The sequence below is a fragment of the Neodiprion fabricii genome, chromosome 6 (genome assembly GCF_021155785.1).
Source record: "Neodiprion fabricii isolate iyNeoFabr1 chromosome 6, iyNeoFabr1.1, whole genome shotgun sequence".
Lineage (NCBI taxonomy): Eukaryota > Metazoa > Arthropoda > Insecta > Hymenoptera > Diprionidae > Neodiprion > Neodiprion fabricii.
Genome location: NC_060244.1, coordinates 29,969,517 through 29,987,561, shown reverse-complemented (window position 1 = coordinate 29,987,561; position 18,045 = coordinate 29,969,517). Strand labels below are relative to the sequence as shown.

General features: G+C 43.2%; 2 protein-coding genes across 3 annotated transcripts in view; both read right to left on the bottom strand.

The window, feature by feature from the left end:
- LOC124185356 overlaps positions 1 to 9,232 on the bottom strand; it is a 38,463-nt gene extending 29,231 nt beyond the window's left edge. For both annotated transcript variants that reach the window (XM_046576036.1, XM_046576038.1), the window contains exon 1: positions 8,785 to 9,232. The gene's annotated coding sequence lies outside the window, so the exon portion shown is untranslated. The remainder of the gene's footprint in view (positions 1 to 8,784) is intronic.
- Positions 9,233 to 10,539: 1,307 nt separating this feature from the next.
- LOC124185797 (selenocysteine insertion sequence-binding protein 2-like) lies at positions 10,540 to 16,207 on the bottom strand. The gene is made up of 5 exons (XM_046576918.1): positions 15,579 to 16,207; positions 13,799 to 14,472; positions 12,040 to 12,263; positions 11,795 to 11,952; positions 10,540 to 11,499 (listed from the first exon to the last, which is right to left on the bottom strand). The coding sequence occupies exons 1-5, from the start codon at positions 15,957 to 15,959 to the stop codon at positions 11,326 to 11,328; spliced, it is 1,611 nt and encodes a 536-aa protein (XP_046432874.1). The 5' UTR covers positions 15,960 to 16,207; the 3' UTR covers positions 10,540 to 11,325.
- Between the last annotated feature and the right edge of the window lie 1,838 nt (positions 16,208 to 18,045).

Sequence of the window (18,045 nt, the reverse complement as noted above, 5' to 3'; positions counted from 1 at the left end):
CAGAGAGTAACGGAGATCTCAAAAATTTTTGTTCCAATTCTTTGATTAGATAAATGGCTCAAGTACCTGGTGGCGAACTTGATAAATAGTATATTATACTCGATCAATTGGAAAAAAATAATCGATTATCTTTGGTAATTGTTAATACCTACTCGATAAGCTATAGTGTCAAATAATGCAACCTACTACCTCCGAGGAATCTTGCAGCTATAGGTACATACATGAAACAAAGTAGGGTTCAAGGAGAATTAAAGGAGATTACTTGCGAGAGGGAGAGAAGAGAAAGAGAGAATTCGTCGTCGCGTCGCGTCGGTGAAAATATCTTGCGGTATCAATGCGTGCACAGGTTGCACAGACAGGTATGCGTGCATCGGAGGAGAAATGCGCTTCAAGAGCATCTCGCGCAATAACGGATCGTCGCGAAGGGCGAAGAACCGGACGGTCAGGAACTTCGGATGCTGCATGCAGCGGGAGCTGCATCATTTCTCGGAATTCTCAGTATACGGCACGATAGCGAGGCGAATTCGCACGTGGTTCGCGATTGTTGCACGAGTCCGTGCCGCGGTCCTCCGACGAGGTGCAAGGATCAATTTTTTAAACATTATACCATCTATTTTGCTTTTTATTTTTCGCACGCGTCCGCGACGACGACGTTGTTGTACGCGTATGTGCGTACCTTCAAATCGCTGCTCCTCGAGTATTTAGGTACGTCTGGGATTGGATCGTTAATCGTATTATCGCAGTTAAACGCGGGCACTGCAGCTTCGGTAATTAAGCCGCAAGGCTGCGACACGTCTGCAACGCAATGCGGCGAGTCTGATTCAAAGCGAAGCGTCTCATTCGCACCCTCTTCTCAGCTCCTTCTCGTTTTTTCGAGTCCTAAAAAAGTAAGCGGCGACTACCTTTTGGGGTTCGACGCAGTCTGGTCTATTCCGACACAAGCGTACGACCCGATCCTCCTAACGTGCGTTAAGCGCCGACGTGACTATTTTAGTCCAGACTACATTCCACGACTTCCGGTTGCCACTATGTCTGTACCCCGTAGGTACCATGCAATGTGTATATATGTACAGATATATGCATGGATATTCCAGGTATACAGGCACGCACTAAGCACTGCACAGCGATATATATCACTTGAGTGAATCACCAAAAATTTCTCGTCGTCTAAATATATATCTCGTACTATACGTGCCGTCACAGGGCGGAGGCCGAAGCCCATGTCTTCTTCCCTTCTGATCCCTCCGTTGCACTTTCTCTTTCTCCTTTCCTCTTATTTCTGTTTCTTTTTCGTCTACTCTCATCTCGTGTTTTTACCGCCCGAGTCATTTTTCCTCCTCTCTCTCCCTGCAGTTAAATTTATTCTTACACTGTGGGCGTATATTTTTAGACTACTAATTCATTCTTTTCATTCATTCGACTAGAGGACTTTTTGCAAGTAATTTACGAGTCACGAAGATGAGTGGTAGAAGAATTGGAAAAAATTTACACGTTACTTACACTCGGTTTTCCTTATATTTGCTTAAATAACTTTCGTATCCAGGAATGTTTTTCCTCCGACAGAGCTTTTATCAATTTTCAACGATATCCAATATATCGTCGCACGTGTTAAATTCGAGTCTTTCGTACAGTGAGAAAAATAAAATGAAAAATTGCATTCACCGCGCTACGCACCTTCACCTTCTCCGGGGGTCCTGGTCGTCTGGTTTAGAAAGGCAAAGTTGTACGCCGCCCACTTAAATGTCTACGGATACAACGTGCACGATACATACATGTATACATATACATGTATATCTGTAATACGCGGTGCACACTCGAGGCGGAAGAGAAGGTATAAAGAATTATACACATTATAAATCCCTGCAGCATAGACGCCCAAAAAGCTCAAATTTCTCAACGTGAATATACCCATATTATCATACATGCATGCCTATACAACACGTACGTAAAACGTGGATAGATATTTCATTTTATCATCATCGCCGGCCATCCCGCGCGTCTTCTGCGAGATAGAGCCGAGCTAGCTGCATATAAATTCCAGGATAAAAGAGACCTAGGTATGTACTAAAATACGAGCGTGCAGCTGCATGTAATTTCATTTCTCTTCTCACGACGATTCTTCACTTCCAACTTTTTGTCTACGTGTATTATTTATACTTGTTTCAATTCTCTCTTATGCATTATTACATAGAAGCCGAGCTTTTTCATGATAAACATTTTATCCTATAACACGACGATCCCTCTCAACTATTTTCGGTAATAATTCACGCCACGACTCACGCGGCGTAAAATCGAGAGATAGACGACGCAGAGGTGTGCCGTTAAACTGTAGCATCTAACAACGACCGTAATAAGCTGGACGGGATAAGCGACGCAGAGTAAGGAAGAAAAAAATTTTACCGGACAAGTAAAAAAGGAAATGACAGAGACGGAAAAGATTGCTCAATGCCAACGGAGATGACAAGCCTGCAGCCTGCAGCCTGCAACCTCTCTCGTGTACCAAGTCGTACATATACGCTCGTATTGCACACACACCTCTACACCTATATGCGTGTCTGTCGCCTCGAAGGCCGGGGTGGGAGATGAAACCGGTTGGACTCGCACTATAATCGCTTCTCTTATTCGTTCTTTCGTTCTTTCGCTCCTTCGTTCTTTCATTTGGGAACCTTCATTAATTCCCAACACGTGTTGTTGCATATACAGCCACGTGGTAGTAAAACAAACCATGCACACTTATCATCATCATCGTTATTACTATTATTATTCGCGAACACGAAACGTTCGTTAGATACGTGTGTATCGGTCAAGTTTTCACTCTATGTTCACGTTGTCGAAACCCAATGTTCGTTCACCTTCTTTTCCTCGTTCCTCTCATTCGACGCTGAATAAGAGAATACAAGGCTGATTATAACACACCTATTATACTCCTGCAGTGATTTCCTGCGGGGTGTGTACAAAGTATATTACAATCGTCTACCCTCTTGACCGTAATTCCCCCTTTCCCTGGCTACGCATGTATAAACATAGTCGTAGACGTAGACATGGGAGGACGAGAGAGACTCCCGACGTCTTTCACCGGAAGTCAATGAAACGTGTATATCACGCGAGCATTTAGTCGGCATACAACCTTTGCATATACGTATATATATATGCCCCTGCGTTGTCCCTGAAAACGAGTGATGTTCGTATTATTGCGCGAATGCGCGTTTAACAATCTTCCGTAGATGATATGAACTGAAGTAATGAAAAAGTGCTCGCATTTTTACATCGAAAATCATTGAACTGATCATTACGACGAATAGGTGTGGGTATAGGTATATTGAATTATAGCGTGACGATCGTGCGGGAAATAAAAACTATTTACAAATCCTGTAACGCTGCGGTGTATGATCTATAATGATTTCTTACTAATCAACTTCCGGCTGGAAATCTCGACGCGGTACGAATCTAGGACTCTTTTCCTGCCTGCCTCCTAACACGAATATATATGTACAATAACACCTCCGGTCATCATCGTCTGCCTTGTGCGGCGCAGCGGATCGGTTAGTTTTCACTTCTTAATTGGCAGATCGTTCAGATTAAATAATATTCCACCCAGCAGCACGTCACACGCACGAACTTGATCGTACGATGATAATCATAAGAAAGAGAAATAGAAACTATGTAGAAAAGACGTGTAATCTTTGCGAATCTATGCCATATAACTGCACAGCGCACACACGTGTATCGTGATTTATGCGCGCGCGCGCGTGTGTGTGTGTGTGTGTGTGTAACGGACGCAAGATCCTACTCCGGTATTATTATGACAAGGTGGATCACGCGGTATATGGTGTATGGTATAACAACGAGGAAAAGTGAAGACAAAAGTATTATTCGCCACGATACGTGTACATACGACGTATAATCGTAATAATGGGTATATTTTTAATACGGCATCAGTTTCCCATCTTTCTTCTCCTCTTCTGTACTGCACTTTGCTTTCTGTGAGTTTCATTCAAGCGTGGTAATCAGGCTTTAATTATTTTCTCTTTGACCTTATTCACGTACGTATGTATAAACCGCGGGTCGGTGCAATGCTTCACCGATGAAGCGAATAACCTTTTATTTCAACGAAAACAACAAACGCTCCGCGTCATGTGGCAATACGAGTGTACTGCGTATTTTCAAATACGTGTGTCTAGATAAAGGAATCGACTTCGATATTTATCAAAAAATTTATACACGTCGAGTGGATCGATATCTGCCAACTTCGCGGGACGAAAAAACTGGCCCCAAATTATCGAGCGCATCTGGAAATTGAATTGTGTTGGGAGATTGCGCAAAAGGTTTCATTTTCAAAATCGAGAACATCGATAAGGATGCTGAAGTGAAATCAAATTGTCGATACGATTAATCCACGAATCGGCATCGATCATTCATTAGGATCAGAACGAAAATCGTTAATACGCGGCAATCGACCGTGTCTCTGTACTTGCATTAGTTCAAGTGGGATATCCTTAGAACAAACAGCAGTTTATTCGGATATATAGTTACACGGGTAGAAAGCACAACGAGAGATATCGACATAATTGTCGATAATCGAAAATATATCGTCGTTCACCTCGGTTGCGACATCGCTATTGAATCACAGTCGTTAATTAGTTTCAAAATTATCAAAATTCGTGCTCGAAATCGGACGGTAAATTCTCAGAGAATGTGAAAAACTCGTATGATGGTATGACCTTTTCTCAATTTTTACAACCAAATAATTTGTGATTCGTAATTCCCATGTTATGCATTGCTGCGCTGCATATAAAATATAATGCAGAGAGTGTAGTGCAGCAGCGATGATAAAAGCAATGCGCAGCGGCACGGAAGGAATTGCTTTCTAGTTCCCAGGACCTTTCAAGTGCCCTCCGAGGCCCGAACCAGCGGCTTAGTTGTTCGCCTTATTCGCGCTAATGTCGTTCTTCGAATTTCAATTGCAATTAATAATTATGAACAAACGAGCGCCGAACAATTCCGACCGTTAATTAATTATCGCATGGTGATGAGGCAGGCTCACGCGATGCCGTGCGAATTTTACATTTCGGGCTTTGCGAGCTTCGATCGTAATACCAATGATTTGATGAATTCCGAAGACGTTTACTTAGGAAGAATTTATTCACTAGGACATGGTATTTTATACGTACCGCATAGTGTACGTTGATTGAAATTTTATTATACCGATTTCGCGAGTCAGAGAAACCGAAGATCGAGGGACGTTTTACTTTTTTTTTTTTAAATTTTGTGCCAATTCTGTACATCTCAATAAATAACACGCTCTTATGCGAATAAATGTGTGAAAAAAATGATCCTTGTAAAACGAGAGGAGATATCGTCGTTTAGACAAATTTTTATAGGTCAACTTTCGCTTACGCGATTCGAATTACGTATATGTACCTATTTTATTTAGCAAGCAAGGCAAAAGAACGAAACAACTCCGAATTCGATGTTTCCTTTCTTCTCCCGCAGCGTTTATTTGCCCGATATTTTCTCGGTTACGATTTTCCGACGATTCCAATCGACCACGTGATCAGTTTAACGGCGAATCTCTGCGCTAGAATACCTCGGAGATAAGTTTCATCGAAAGTGCAACGCAATCGTCCCGCGATTGAGCAACCGCGCAGAGTGAGAGCCTCGCCTTGGCATTAGGAGAAAAGATTGCGGCATGTAATGCACGTTTGCGGGTTGCAATTACTCCGACCTCGCGTATATTATAATGCATCAAAATCAGCGGATCGAATTTTTCGTTGTATAAACACAAGCGGATGACGTACCTCCGGGGTGGCCACAAATTTTTGACAAAAAAATTTCACAACGTATCCAGGTTTTCCAGCATTTGAAACTTAGTTTTCCCAGACATTTTCCCAGTTCTAGGAAGTCACTAAGACCTACATGGTTCAGCTTATTAACTCTATATTCGCTTCAAATTCAAATCGAATTGAAGAAAAACATAATATACACAAAAAAAACGTCAGTTTAAACCAATTTATTTTCTCGACGTAAAAAAGTAAACTTGTCATCTCATTTCTAATCCCCATGATAGAAAACCGATATTTTCAGCTTTTTCCATCAGCAGATTAAAAATCGCCCGACAATTCCAGGTTTTTCTTGACCCCTTTTAAATATCCTGAGATTTCAGATTTTTTCAGGTGCGTGGCCACCACCCTGTCCTCTTCTTGCACGATTCGGAAATTTTCACGAATTTCATCGATCGAGTCGGCTAGTCGGTTACAACTGTTAATTACAACTGATCCTGATATTTTAGGTACAGCCGTCCGATACTCGAACGTGTCGTCGGTGAATAAATTCAAACCCCGATCCCCGCGGCCATGACAACGCGTTTACAGCTAGATTGCCAGAGATCCTCCTCCTCCTCCTCCTCCTCGAGCCAGCAGGGAGGAGTCGTCTCTGTTCGCGAAAACCCCGTTATGTCCGCGAATACGTATCCATACGTACACGTGTATAATGTGTGTAAACGGCGAACCGATTCGCCCGATTAGTAATTATTATATTGTCATCTGCATCAGCCGCAGGTGTAGGCAAATCGACCTGTATGCAGGCAGGCATTGTACCTCGGACCAAATTTTTTACACCTTTGCTTGTTACAGAGTTTGGTATTTTGACTCGTCGGGTGGCGCACACACTATGCGAATACACATTAAACAGGTTTATCGAGCGAAATTAATTCGTATCAAGAATCCTATATGATGTACGCAATGTAAAAATAAGTGAGTGTGCATCTATATCTGTGCTTTCTAGTCGATATCACTGCCTGCTTTTTGGTTACAGGTGTTATAACAATATATTCGTGATTTCACTGCACTTCCGGTATATCGTGACTACACGTCAAAATATAAGAGGAATCGTACTGCGCATGGAATTTCTTAGCAGCGATAATGATATTATACCTAAATATATACAACAGCCGCGTTAGTCATCACAGCCGACTGGAAAACGACCCCTTATATCGTTTCTGAAAGATAAAAGTTTGGCATTTCGGAAATGTAGAAAGTAATCCGCAACATCCTGTCGTAAAAATCCCTAACCACTCAAAACGGTCTGTATATAGAATTCACGATCCCAATCTCTGTAACAACCTCTGCCGATCGCTTTGACAATTTACCTTTTCAATACCCTGGTGTTTTTTTCTCCCTAAGTAAATTTGATGTTCGCAAAAATATCAACCGTACCTACATTTCGCCCGCAGCATTTCCATTTCCATATTTACTTCGCAAGGAAGGAAGGAAGGAAGTAGGGAAGGCCAGTTTCTTTAGACACAACAAAAGCCCCTGGCATTTCACAGGTATGAGGGTACCCGCTTATAATCCCACTTAGGGGATATACACGCATTCCACTCTTCGTCCGAAGGTTAACCGACTGATACGAGTTCGGCAGTTTAGATTATACTGCGGATTGCAATCGCGTTATGTATCTACGTTATGTCCTGTTATTCCGTACGAACCGCAGAGCATTAAACAAATCCAAAACCTTGGCGGTGGCCGGGCAGTTTGAGATAACAGTAGTCCACTGGACCATTTTTTCCGCTTTATTCACCCAAGGGACGGTTTTAGAGACAAAGGGTCCTTTTTCAGTTTCTTACGTTACAGTTAGACCAAAGTCGATTTGGCCGTTGTGATTCTTCTTTTTTGGAAGAAAATACACCGCGTAAAAGGGATACGACAGCATAATAGAAGGCTGAAGTTAGTAACGTCACCGTAACGAAACATCATGGAATTGTTGTACAATTCTAAATCGACCTTCAAGGTGTTTACTTTTCAAAATATACACATATTTTCTCTATTTACTAGCTGAACTTAAGACAATTCTGAGATTGCGAAGTAACGATTTTCCTAAACATGCATCGTTAAAGTGACGTTACTAAGATCAATCTCACAGCGTAGTACGCTTTAAAATTATGTAAACGTCAAGTTCATATGCATATGACGCAAGCGATAATCCTGAGGCTTCGCAGGTAGACGGAAGTCAATCGTTTTACCGCGTATGTCGGGCGTTGAACGAGAGGCGATAAAATATGCAAACGAGTGTTGCGTTGACCGCGTGAGGAAGAAAAGTGGTGTCTGCATGTGGAATTCAAGAAGTGGGTGGGTGTTCGCATTTACTTACAATCCAGTCGGCGTTGCTGGATTCGAAATTAAACCGTGACGAGTTGGGAACCAAGGTAAAGATTGGAACGAAAATAAGGAGAAGTCGAGTGCGGATGGATCACGCAACATTGTTCCGCGTAATTGGGGTAAACGTCACGGCACGCGGTGGTGACCGCAAGATAAGGAGAAGCCAGCTCTCTCGCTCTCTTTGCAAGAGGCGAAACTCGACGTGTTTGGTACAAGATAAACATTAATTCGATTTGGTAATGATTTTACTGCGAATCCATTGTATAGGTGTGAAATTGTTATCGCGGCAATTCTCCTCCTCCTGGTTGCGAGAATGTAGGTGTGAGTATGCGAAATCGACAATAGTCGTCGTAACTTTCGAGTAAACAAAGACACGATCGTACCCAGTATCATAATCCATCCGTATCTAATTAGGTCCAAAAAATACGATGCGTATTATCCGATTGTTTGCCGGGTCTTCGTGATCGCGAATCCTTATCGCGAACGGATCTTAATATGCAATCGAAGTAAATGCGATTCCGGTTCGTGTACTGCAATTAGTGACGAAACGACAACAAGGACAAGACAGTGAGTAACTTTAAGATCGTGGGAGCGAAGGGCGGAGTGTAAACAAGAGGAGCAGGCTTACCTTGAACACTGTGTGGTCGGATGTGATCAGCACCGATCCGACGACGAGGCAAGCGGTCAGGCGGAACGATCACCGTATCCTTGAAATCACAGTAGCGGTGCACAGAAATCAATCACAGCGCGGACGAAGAGGAAACGCGGTACGTAAGTAACGGCAAAAGTAAGTATCTAGGCAGGTGTAAAAACAAACAGCCGAGCGAGGAAATCGCGGGGAATCGGATGATGATCGCCGGCGTCAAACGTCAAAACGGTGTCACAAAGCAGCGACCGCCGAGCGGAAGAGCATCGAGAAAGGGGACTAACGGCGTCGGCTGCGATACTTCTCGCTCGGTACGCGGTGGCCGACTGACTGAAATCAACGACACGCCACGGAATCCCGTCCGCCTCGGGCTCTCGAGTGCCGATCGTGCGATCGCTAGGTTGCGCGCCTGTGCCTGTCGTCGCAACGGTCGAAAACCAACTCAACGCTGCCTCTCGATATCGGTATTGGCCGTTTTTCTAATCGGCTACCCAGTCATTCAGGCAACCCGCGTTACACCACCGCGTTGCCTGTGTAGGCGGTTCAGGCGCACGGGAATTTCGTTCCGAGCTTTTTATCTCTTTTATATGTATAATGCGAGCATGTTTTATGCGGTTTTTCACGTGTGTTTTCGGTACACAAAGTATTCGTTTCCATGACGATAGAGTGAGTCTGCGAAAGCATATGCGCAGAGTACTGAAAAGACTACTTTAATTCCTAGGAGATCTTTTCTGTACCGCGTGCATGCGTCGTCGCGAACAAATTTGACTTAGGCGATCCTAATCTCAATTTCATATTGCGTGAAAAAACGTGTAACATACTCGCGTTACATAAAAAATCGTGTGCAACAAAGAGGCAACGGTCTTTTCGCCCGCGTATTTCCAATATTCGTCTTCGACTCACATTCGACTCATGTAGCAAACTTAAGTTTGACCCGAAAAGAGAGGGTTTGCCTCCTTGTCGGACAATATACTATTTTCTCTGGACGTCGACGGGAAAATTTTCGAGAGCGGTGCTCGCGAGTAGGTGGGCCTGGGATCGTAAGGAACAGAGTTTCAACCGTCCGGTAGCTTCTACCTATGTCGACGAGAGCCGTTTAACACGGAATCTCATCAGACACACGAAAACCATTAGGGTAACCGTCTTTAACAGTCTTCGGAAGAAAGAAATCAAAAAGGTTAGATTCTCTTGCTTGGTAAAGCGTGTTTGATAATTTCATAATAATCCGATCGTTATCTTAGTCACCGTGAAGATATTTGATTTTTACGATCGTAAAATAAAAATAAAAAAAAAGTTACAAAATTTTTACTGGAATCTTAATATTTCAACGATTTCATTCAATTGAATAATAACTTACAATTTGCTCCATTCGTAATTTCCTTGCTGTACAAAAACTCACTGAATCAACTGCCTGATAAGAAACCATACCGATATTCTCCAAACCTTCAATTTTCTTTTTCCTCCTGCGTTATACGAATACGCAAAAATTTTTACCGAAGGAGTTAAGTCAGGTTCATTCACACCTGTCTACGAAAAGTAAAAGGTCATGAGCCTCGGAGCGAATTCGAGTCGATGTATTTTGATTTCATGGAAAAAACAGAAAACCGGTGTAATAGAAACTGTAAAACTATACCGTACACGTGCATATATTATGACGTGATATTTTGAATGCTCGTTGCAAACAATCAGTGCGTTCGAACAAGATTGTTTCTTTTTTTTAATCTCATTTTGTTTTCTAGTTTAAGTTATTTGCAATCTACAGGGCTCCGTAGATTCTAGAAGTAATTTTTTTTTTTTTTTTTGTACTTGTAACTTCTGGCATTTTGATTTCATTTGAGCAGTAACCGAGGATTAGTAACGGTAAAGATTACGAGGTGTGTTTATCGATCACGCCATGTGCCCAACAAAACCTCGCGATATCTTTTGTGAGATTCTTTTGCCGGCTTTCATCACGTGTCACCAAATTATCGTGCACCGGATAAGCACTTCGTTCAACTTCTACGGGTTGGTGAGGTGCAGTGAGAATCCGCTTAACAATATGTGTACGTGTAATAAAAAAAAGGTACACAATTGACAACTGATGTCCAACTTCGTCTCGCACATCATATACAAATATCTTTCTTTCGTTATACCTAGATAGTACCATACATTGCCAATGTTTAATAAACAATATTATCAAGAATACCCTTTCTTCTCATCTCTACCCTCGTTTCCAATTGGAAATAAAAGTTATACGGTTCGTGTAATGAATGATAAAAAAAAAAAACATACATGAAAAGTACTGGCGCATACATGCCAGATCTGTGTTTCATACTAAGAGGCCTGCGCAACCCTCGGATCATGAGTAACGTTACTACATGCGATCTTTATAGCCGCAATTGGATGTCAATATACGCATGAGTAATACTCGTTTGAATTCAGGCTGTTTAGGAAAGAAAATTAACCGTCATCGTCGTCTTTCAATTGCAAGTAAGTCGACAGTGAGGGTTTGAAGTGCCTTGATTTCGGACATCAATCCCTTCTTCAGGTCACAACGGCCAGAGATTTGAAGAGAAGATTGATTCTCGCCGATAGCAGCATGTGCTCGCAGTCCTTCTTCGCTGGATTCAAAGCCTCCCCTTGGTCTCCAGGGACATTTACTTTCCCGTAGGAATTCCTCGCCTGTATCAATTCCGTGAGCACGTTCTCGAAAATTTCCTGAAGAAACGAGAGTCGAAAGGGAACGAAAATAAGTGTTTGAAATACCCATTCGTCGGTAGATTGGGATAATCCAGATCAGATAACGACTCTAACAATCACGGGAATCGTGAGAAACTAACGATTTGAAAGATGAATGTAGAAGATTTCAACGAAAAACAGACTGAACGATGGGTGTTTGAATGAGTTCTGCTGGAAAGAAGATACCACTGGTTGACTAAAAATTTTCCATATCTCAAAAGTTAAAACAAATAGCAAAAGGAACGTGAGTTTGGGGCAATATGAGGAGGCAAACCTCGATTCCCGAGTAGTTGGACACACCGACGCAGCTGCAGACGCTACGCTTTCTGTGGGTGTAGTAGTCCAGCTTCCGTTTGTTGAGGGCGAAGCAGAAAACTACCTCGTGCAATTTGCAAGCGGTAATAAGTTTTCCCACGAGTTGGAGGAGGCCACCTGCGCGAAGAAGATGTGCGTTGGAATAATGAAAATTGCGCCAAAGATGCAGAAGTAACTCTGCAGAAATAGGAGTTTCTCACCCACCTGGGTAGCCATGGATGCCCTCCAGGTCCGGAGCGATGACGACGAATCTAATCTTTTTTAACTCGACGTACTTGATGACCTGCTTGAACCCGGCGTAAAACCTCCGCTTCGAACGACCCTTGACCTCATCCCTCTCGTACATTCGTCGCTGGAGACGGTAAACCTCGGCCAGAAAAAGTTCCATCGACGCGTTCAGCCCCGGTGTTAAATTATTCGTGCAGTATCTGAGGGGAGAAATATGCGAGGGTTAACTTTCGCTTATGTTTTGTCAAACAGAAGCGTGTTTTTCTTTCGGTGAAAATTTCGCGAAGGAAATTCGCTTTGATGCGATGAAAGTGCGGACACAAAGCCGTGTCAGCTACACGGGATGATCGATTCTCTGCGAGTGTACAATTGGTTGCTGTGGGACTGACTCGGGTACACAGAGAATACGGCCGACAAATGACAAACAGAAATAGCAAACAATAATCCAGTTCGACAAATAAGTCCAATGTGCCATATTGACCGTATTATAGGTATGCGACGGATAATATCTTCCCTCTCTTCGTGCTTTTATCTGTGGTCGTGAAATTTCGCTCTGCGAATTGTGATGAACGTATTGGGGAGATTTATTGTTATTATTATATCCGATACCCTTTGCAAAAAGTGGCGAAAATTGTTGCCCATTTTGGATTACACGTGGACGTGCGGGGTGATTAATTGCGAGGAGGCCCTTAGAGACAGCAGAGATGAAAAAGGACCGTGGGTGTTATCGTAACAGATGAATTTACTCGCTCGATCGACAAATGTTGGAAGCAAATCGGGCGTGCAGGCGATGATGTGACACGTGTCGGGACGAATAAGATGAGGGAAGGGACGTCGGAATACCATAAACTCGCTCGGCCATTCGTTCCCCGTTGTAAAATCATAATTACGAGGCAATTAAGCGGCGCGGCGATAATTACGAAGTACGTACATTGGTATGTAGCGGCATTCCAAGGGTCCGCTTGGCTCGTTTTTCAACGTATAATGTATTATATACGTACGTCGTCAGTTTTATTACATCGGCATGACGATATCGATTAATTCATTCGAGGTCTCATGATTCCGACGAAGCCTGCTGTCTCAATTGACTGACGCAAGTTTGATTGACATACAATTTGCGATAAAATCAGCGATCGTCACCAGCTTTATGTGTACATTAATTTTGGCTCGATTACCGTACGCGATGACTCGCCTAGGGTTGTGTGTTATTGACGACAGTTATCTTGCCGATCGAATGTGTAAAAGGTGCGACACATACAACGCATCTGGAATTTTATACGGAATGCTAGCTCGAAAATAAGACTACGTGACGAGACACATATAGGATTGGTGATATTAGAATATAAATTTCTAGCGTAATTTGTTCACCATAAATATGATTTTTACTCATACAGCGACTTGTGAATTACTACTTGTTTAAGCCTCAGACGTTGCGACGGACTTGGATCTATTGGGTCAATCGAGGCGTGTAAACATAAATAACAAACGACCAAACAACGATTCATCATTCTCAGATTGAATTTATTCATTTTTATTATACGCAATGTCACTGTGTCGTTTCCCGATTCACGCATCGGCGTAGCTTTTCACGGACTTTCATCACTTTCAAAAAATACACGATCAAAGAAATTGACAACGAGTCGATAATTACCCGTCACTTTTTTGACGCACGTCCGTCCACCGTCAACGTAACTTCGCAGATCTCATATAAACAAGATCATGCAATTGTACTTACTCGCGAAAGTTTCTCGAATGCTTCGGTTCTGCAGGGAGATCTTTCGGTGTCGCAGATAGATTTTTCTCTAGACTCGGAGGCGGCATTTTCGACTCCACAAACACCTCGACCATCTCTCCAGTCTCGTCGCATATTTTCAAACAGGATGTCTTGGTCAGGACGTTGATGTCTATGGGCTCGTCCCGGTCCTCAGGGCTAACTTCCGTCAAAGGTTCAGCGTCGTCCTCCCTCTGGAGCGCCAAGTTCTCCAGCGTCCCGGAGACGTCGCCCTTGCTGGATTCCGGCTGGTCGTCTAATTGTAAGGATCGCGGCTCCCTGCGCTCGTAAAGGAACAGCCTCATGCCCGGCGTCGAAGACGATTCCGCGTTGATCTTCAACCGGTTGAAGTCAATCTCGCTGACGTCCTTCGCCATCGCCCCCATCTTCTCGGCATCGAAGCCCTTTCGCCGTTCGAGGTTCGCCTGCCGCTTCAGTTCCCGCTCCCTTAAAATCACCCTCTTCAGAGTCGATAGCCTCGCTACCCTTGGCGTCTCTCGCTGCTTTCCTCTCTTGCACGACACCACCTGATCCGAATCCAACGGGTTCCGGATCGCCAGGCTCAGGTTCAGCTTAAGCCGCTGCAACTTCGCCGGCGTCATTCTGCTCGTCTGCGACTCGGACAGACTCCTTTGCCTCTGGAAATTCATTAGGATCGTGTTTTATTCGTCATCTTGTAGGTAGGTAGGTAGGTATATATAAGATATAAAAGTCGGTTGTCTGAAGGTTCAGCTACCTCAAAAACGCTTGAATAGATCCTATAGATCTTTCACTCGTTAAACAATCGGAACTGTGTGATCCGGGTGATTTTGGCCAGCAGCGATCACGCTTTTATGGAAAACGGGTACCGATTATCTCCCACCGACCGTTCCGCTCGCTCTAAATCAGCTATACATATATACTGTTTTTCGATACCTGCGACTCGCGCGACGACCACTCCTTATCGACACTTACGTGAACGTGACGTCGTCTGTAACTCTAGAATTGTGCGGATGAGCGTGTTGTACACACAGGCAGGTACAACAAGGCGTATTGATACGCACTTATCGGCCAACGAAAACAAACTGATTTATCAAAGGTTACGGGAATGCTGCCGCGTGCGGTTTATAAACTATAAACATTTCTCAAGATTTTAAAGCAGATCTTGAACAGGGCGCCTAGCGTCAACGACATATCAAATTCCCTGACGTTTACCGGTTTTCCGGACGAAAATATACATTCTTCCAGGACTTGTGTCAACCTAACTCTACTAACGAATTTACTACCCTAGTACAAGTTAGTTAAAAATTAGAAATCAGACGCCTCCGCCGTAAGTTAAGATAGTCCAATTTTTCTTTCAGTTCAATTTTACTTAAATTTAATGATCAAATAATATAACAATGAGCACTCCAATTTTAAGAAACTAACGGAAGATTAGAATTAGCCATTCTTTCAAAATGCGGAGATAGAAACGTCAATCTGATACCATTGACTGATTTTAATACTCTTGTTATTTCTAATAAATTTCAAACAGTGCTTACCATCGAAATTTATCAATTCATCAATTTCCCACAAACCCCCAAAATTGTCCTCGTTGAGAATAATTTTCTACATCATCTCAAAAAATCGTACATCAGCGAGGAAAATAATACAAACATTCCAGGTGACATACCCGATTTCCCTGACAGCTAGAAACCCTGTTCGAAAGTCAACAGAACAGAGCAAAAAAAAAGAAAAAGAAAACGAAACCCTTCATCTCGCTCACCTCGACGGACTTCTTTAGGTCGATGCAGATGATACTCCTGGGCCTCTTCGACGACTTCCTGCCGTTCCTCTCCTCGTCGTGGATGTCGAGGTCGCGGAGGCGGTGTCCGAGTTCGGCAGTCGCGTCGTCCCCCGAGGCCTGGCTCTCGGTCAGCTTCCGCTTCTGGATCCTCTGTCCGAGCCTGGGAAAGCCCTCGTCGTCGAGGACGTTCGTCCTGTCGACGATCCTCGCCTGCTCCCGGAGGTAGATGCGGCTGCATCTAGTTCTGCTGGCAATGGTCGGGAACTCGAGCCAGGCCGGATCGCCCCTGATGTCCGGCTGCTCCGACGACGACGACACCGAGCATCGCCACCAATTCTCCGTCGTCGACGTCGTCGACATCCCCGACTTCGCTCCTCCTCTCCTGGCTAAGATGTCAGATTATCGTCTTCTTACGGACGAGGCAGCGCCGCCGCCGAACGACTCCACCGCCTCGACGATGCGATGATCCTCCCTCAAGCTGCTGTCGAGCTGCTTGCCGACCGTCGAAATTACTTTACACACCCGGAAATTAACCACGCGCCCATCGCTCTGTCTACGCATAACTGCTGGATGTGTATTTACTCTTTCACGCCATGGCGATGACTTTTCGACGAGATGGTTCTTAAACAACCCGACAGATGGCGCCACGCTATGGATTCTTTCAGGGACGTCGCTGCGGAGCGTTTAAAGACCTGAAAATACCTGACAATTCTTAAATCTGACAACGAGACGTGACATGAAATTTTACTGATTAACCAGAAAATTGTATTGATAGGTTAATTAGTAATTAAAATTGCATTTTTTTTTAAATTTGAAGTCTCTTGTATAGATAGATCGATTCAAAGAAAATGTAATTTTTTGCCTCCTATATGTACGGAACATATTGTTATATTTATTGCGCGTATTTTCAACGTTATGTGAAAGTCAAAAAATCGAGATGTTGATGCCAAGTTGCTTGCTATACTCTAAATATTTGGAAAATCACATTTAAAAAATTCTTATTCTATTCACGAATAAACCTTAAGGGTCATGATTTCCTAATCGCCGAAAAAAGAAGATACCCCGATCTACGGCTGGTGGCTCGGTTCAAAAAGAGCTTTTAGAACTAGGAAATCTCGGCAAAAGAGGAATTTTCAAATTTTCGGAGGTTGATGTGATGGGACGCGCAGCCTCTCAGTGGGATTAAAACGAAAAATGTATAAATTCACGGAATACAGAAGAGATTGGAAACGGATCGGATACGGGCCTCCAAGCAAAGCGTTATATTCAAAATAAGAATTCGTATAGAAGATTACGAAAAATGAACGTGGCGATAAAAAAACTTCTCAACCGCTGAATGTATCAGTTGATCGGTTTAAAAGTTCAGCAAGAAAAAATGTAAGATCATTCGAGGGTGGTAATTAACCGGAAATTTGACCCTATTTCTTCTGGTATTTTTTGGTTTTATTTCTCCTTCTCACACTAATGCTATTCAGAATCATTGTGTATATTTATACATGAAACGTACGATGAAAGATCGAAAAAATATTCCATACAATTGATAATATCTTCTGGGAAGTGTGTTAGAAACGGAGAGGAGAAATTATAAGTCTAATCATGCGATATTTCTGGGCGATATCGCGCGTGAGGGTAAACGGCGATTTTTACGAGTATGGAATACGTTTAAAACTGTATTAAGAAAGACTATTAATTAGTGTCTCAGAATTAGCAGTTTCTACCTGGCACCGATGCGGAATCGGAGATTGTGGAAAAAATCTCTAATCGAAGATATTAAATTATGACGCTAATTAGCGATTCGCTGATACGTGTGTACACATGTATAAACACTCCTTTGCATACAACGATAATCCTTCCGATAGGCATACATAGGTATGTATACCTTGTACAGTAAGCCAATTTCTTAATCCTTGACCAATCGTTGTTAAGTGGGACGAAGACCACGAGACGAAAGTTTCCTCAAAAACGGTGAACACAGGCATTTTTTTCGCGATTCTTGACGCATAGGTCAATTGATGCTTGTCACGTAAATCCAATACAGATATCACAATTGGAAAAACATGTTATTGCTCGATTTTCTACTGCAATTTTTGTTGCTGTTGATATTGTTGTTATTATTACTGAGAAGTCTTTTTCGCAAATGAGCCTGCGATATTTTTATCATTAGCGAAAATCCCACCCTGGTCGTCGACAGCGGGTATCGGCTTGGTTCGTCGTTCTTCCACCCACCACCGAAGTAGATGCGAAGTCATGCGCGATGAGGGCTCGGCGTTTTCGCGAAATCGATATTCGCGGGGCGGTATATAAGGGCAGCATTCGGGGATTCGATCACAACGCAGTCTCTGATTCCGAGAACATCGGGCTCCCGGTATTAACAGCGCGATATCACGTAGATTTGCCTATTCCACCGATTAGAATATATCTGCTATTCGTTGCTTTCGAGCATCTA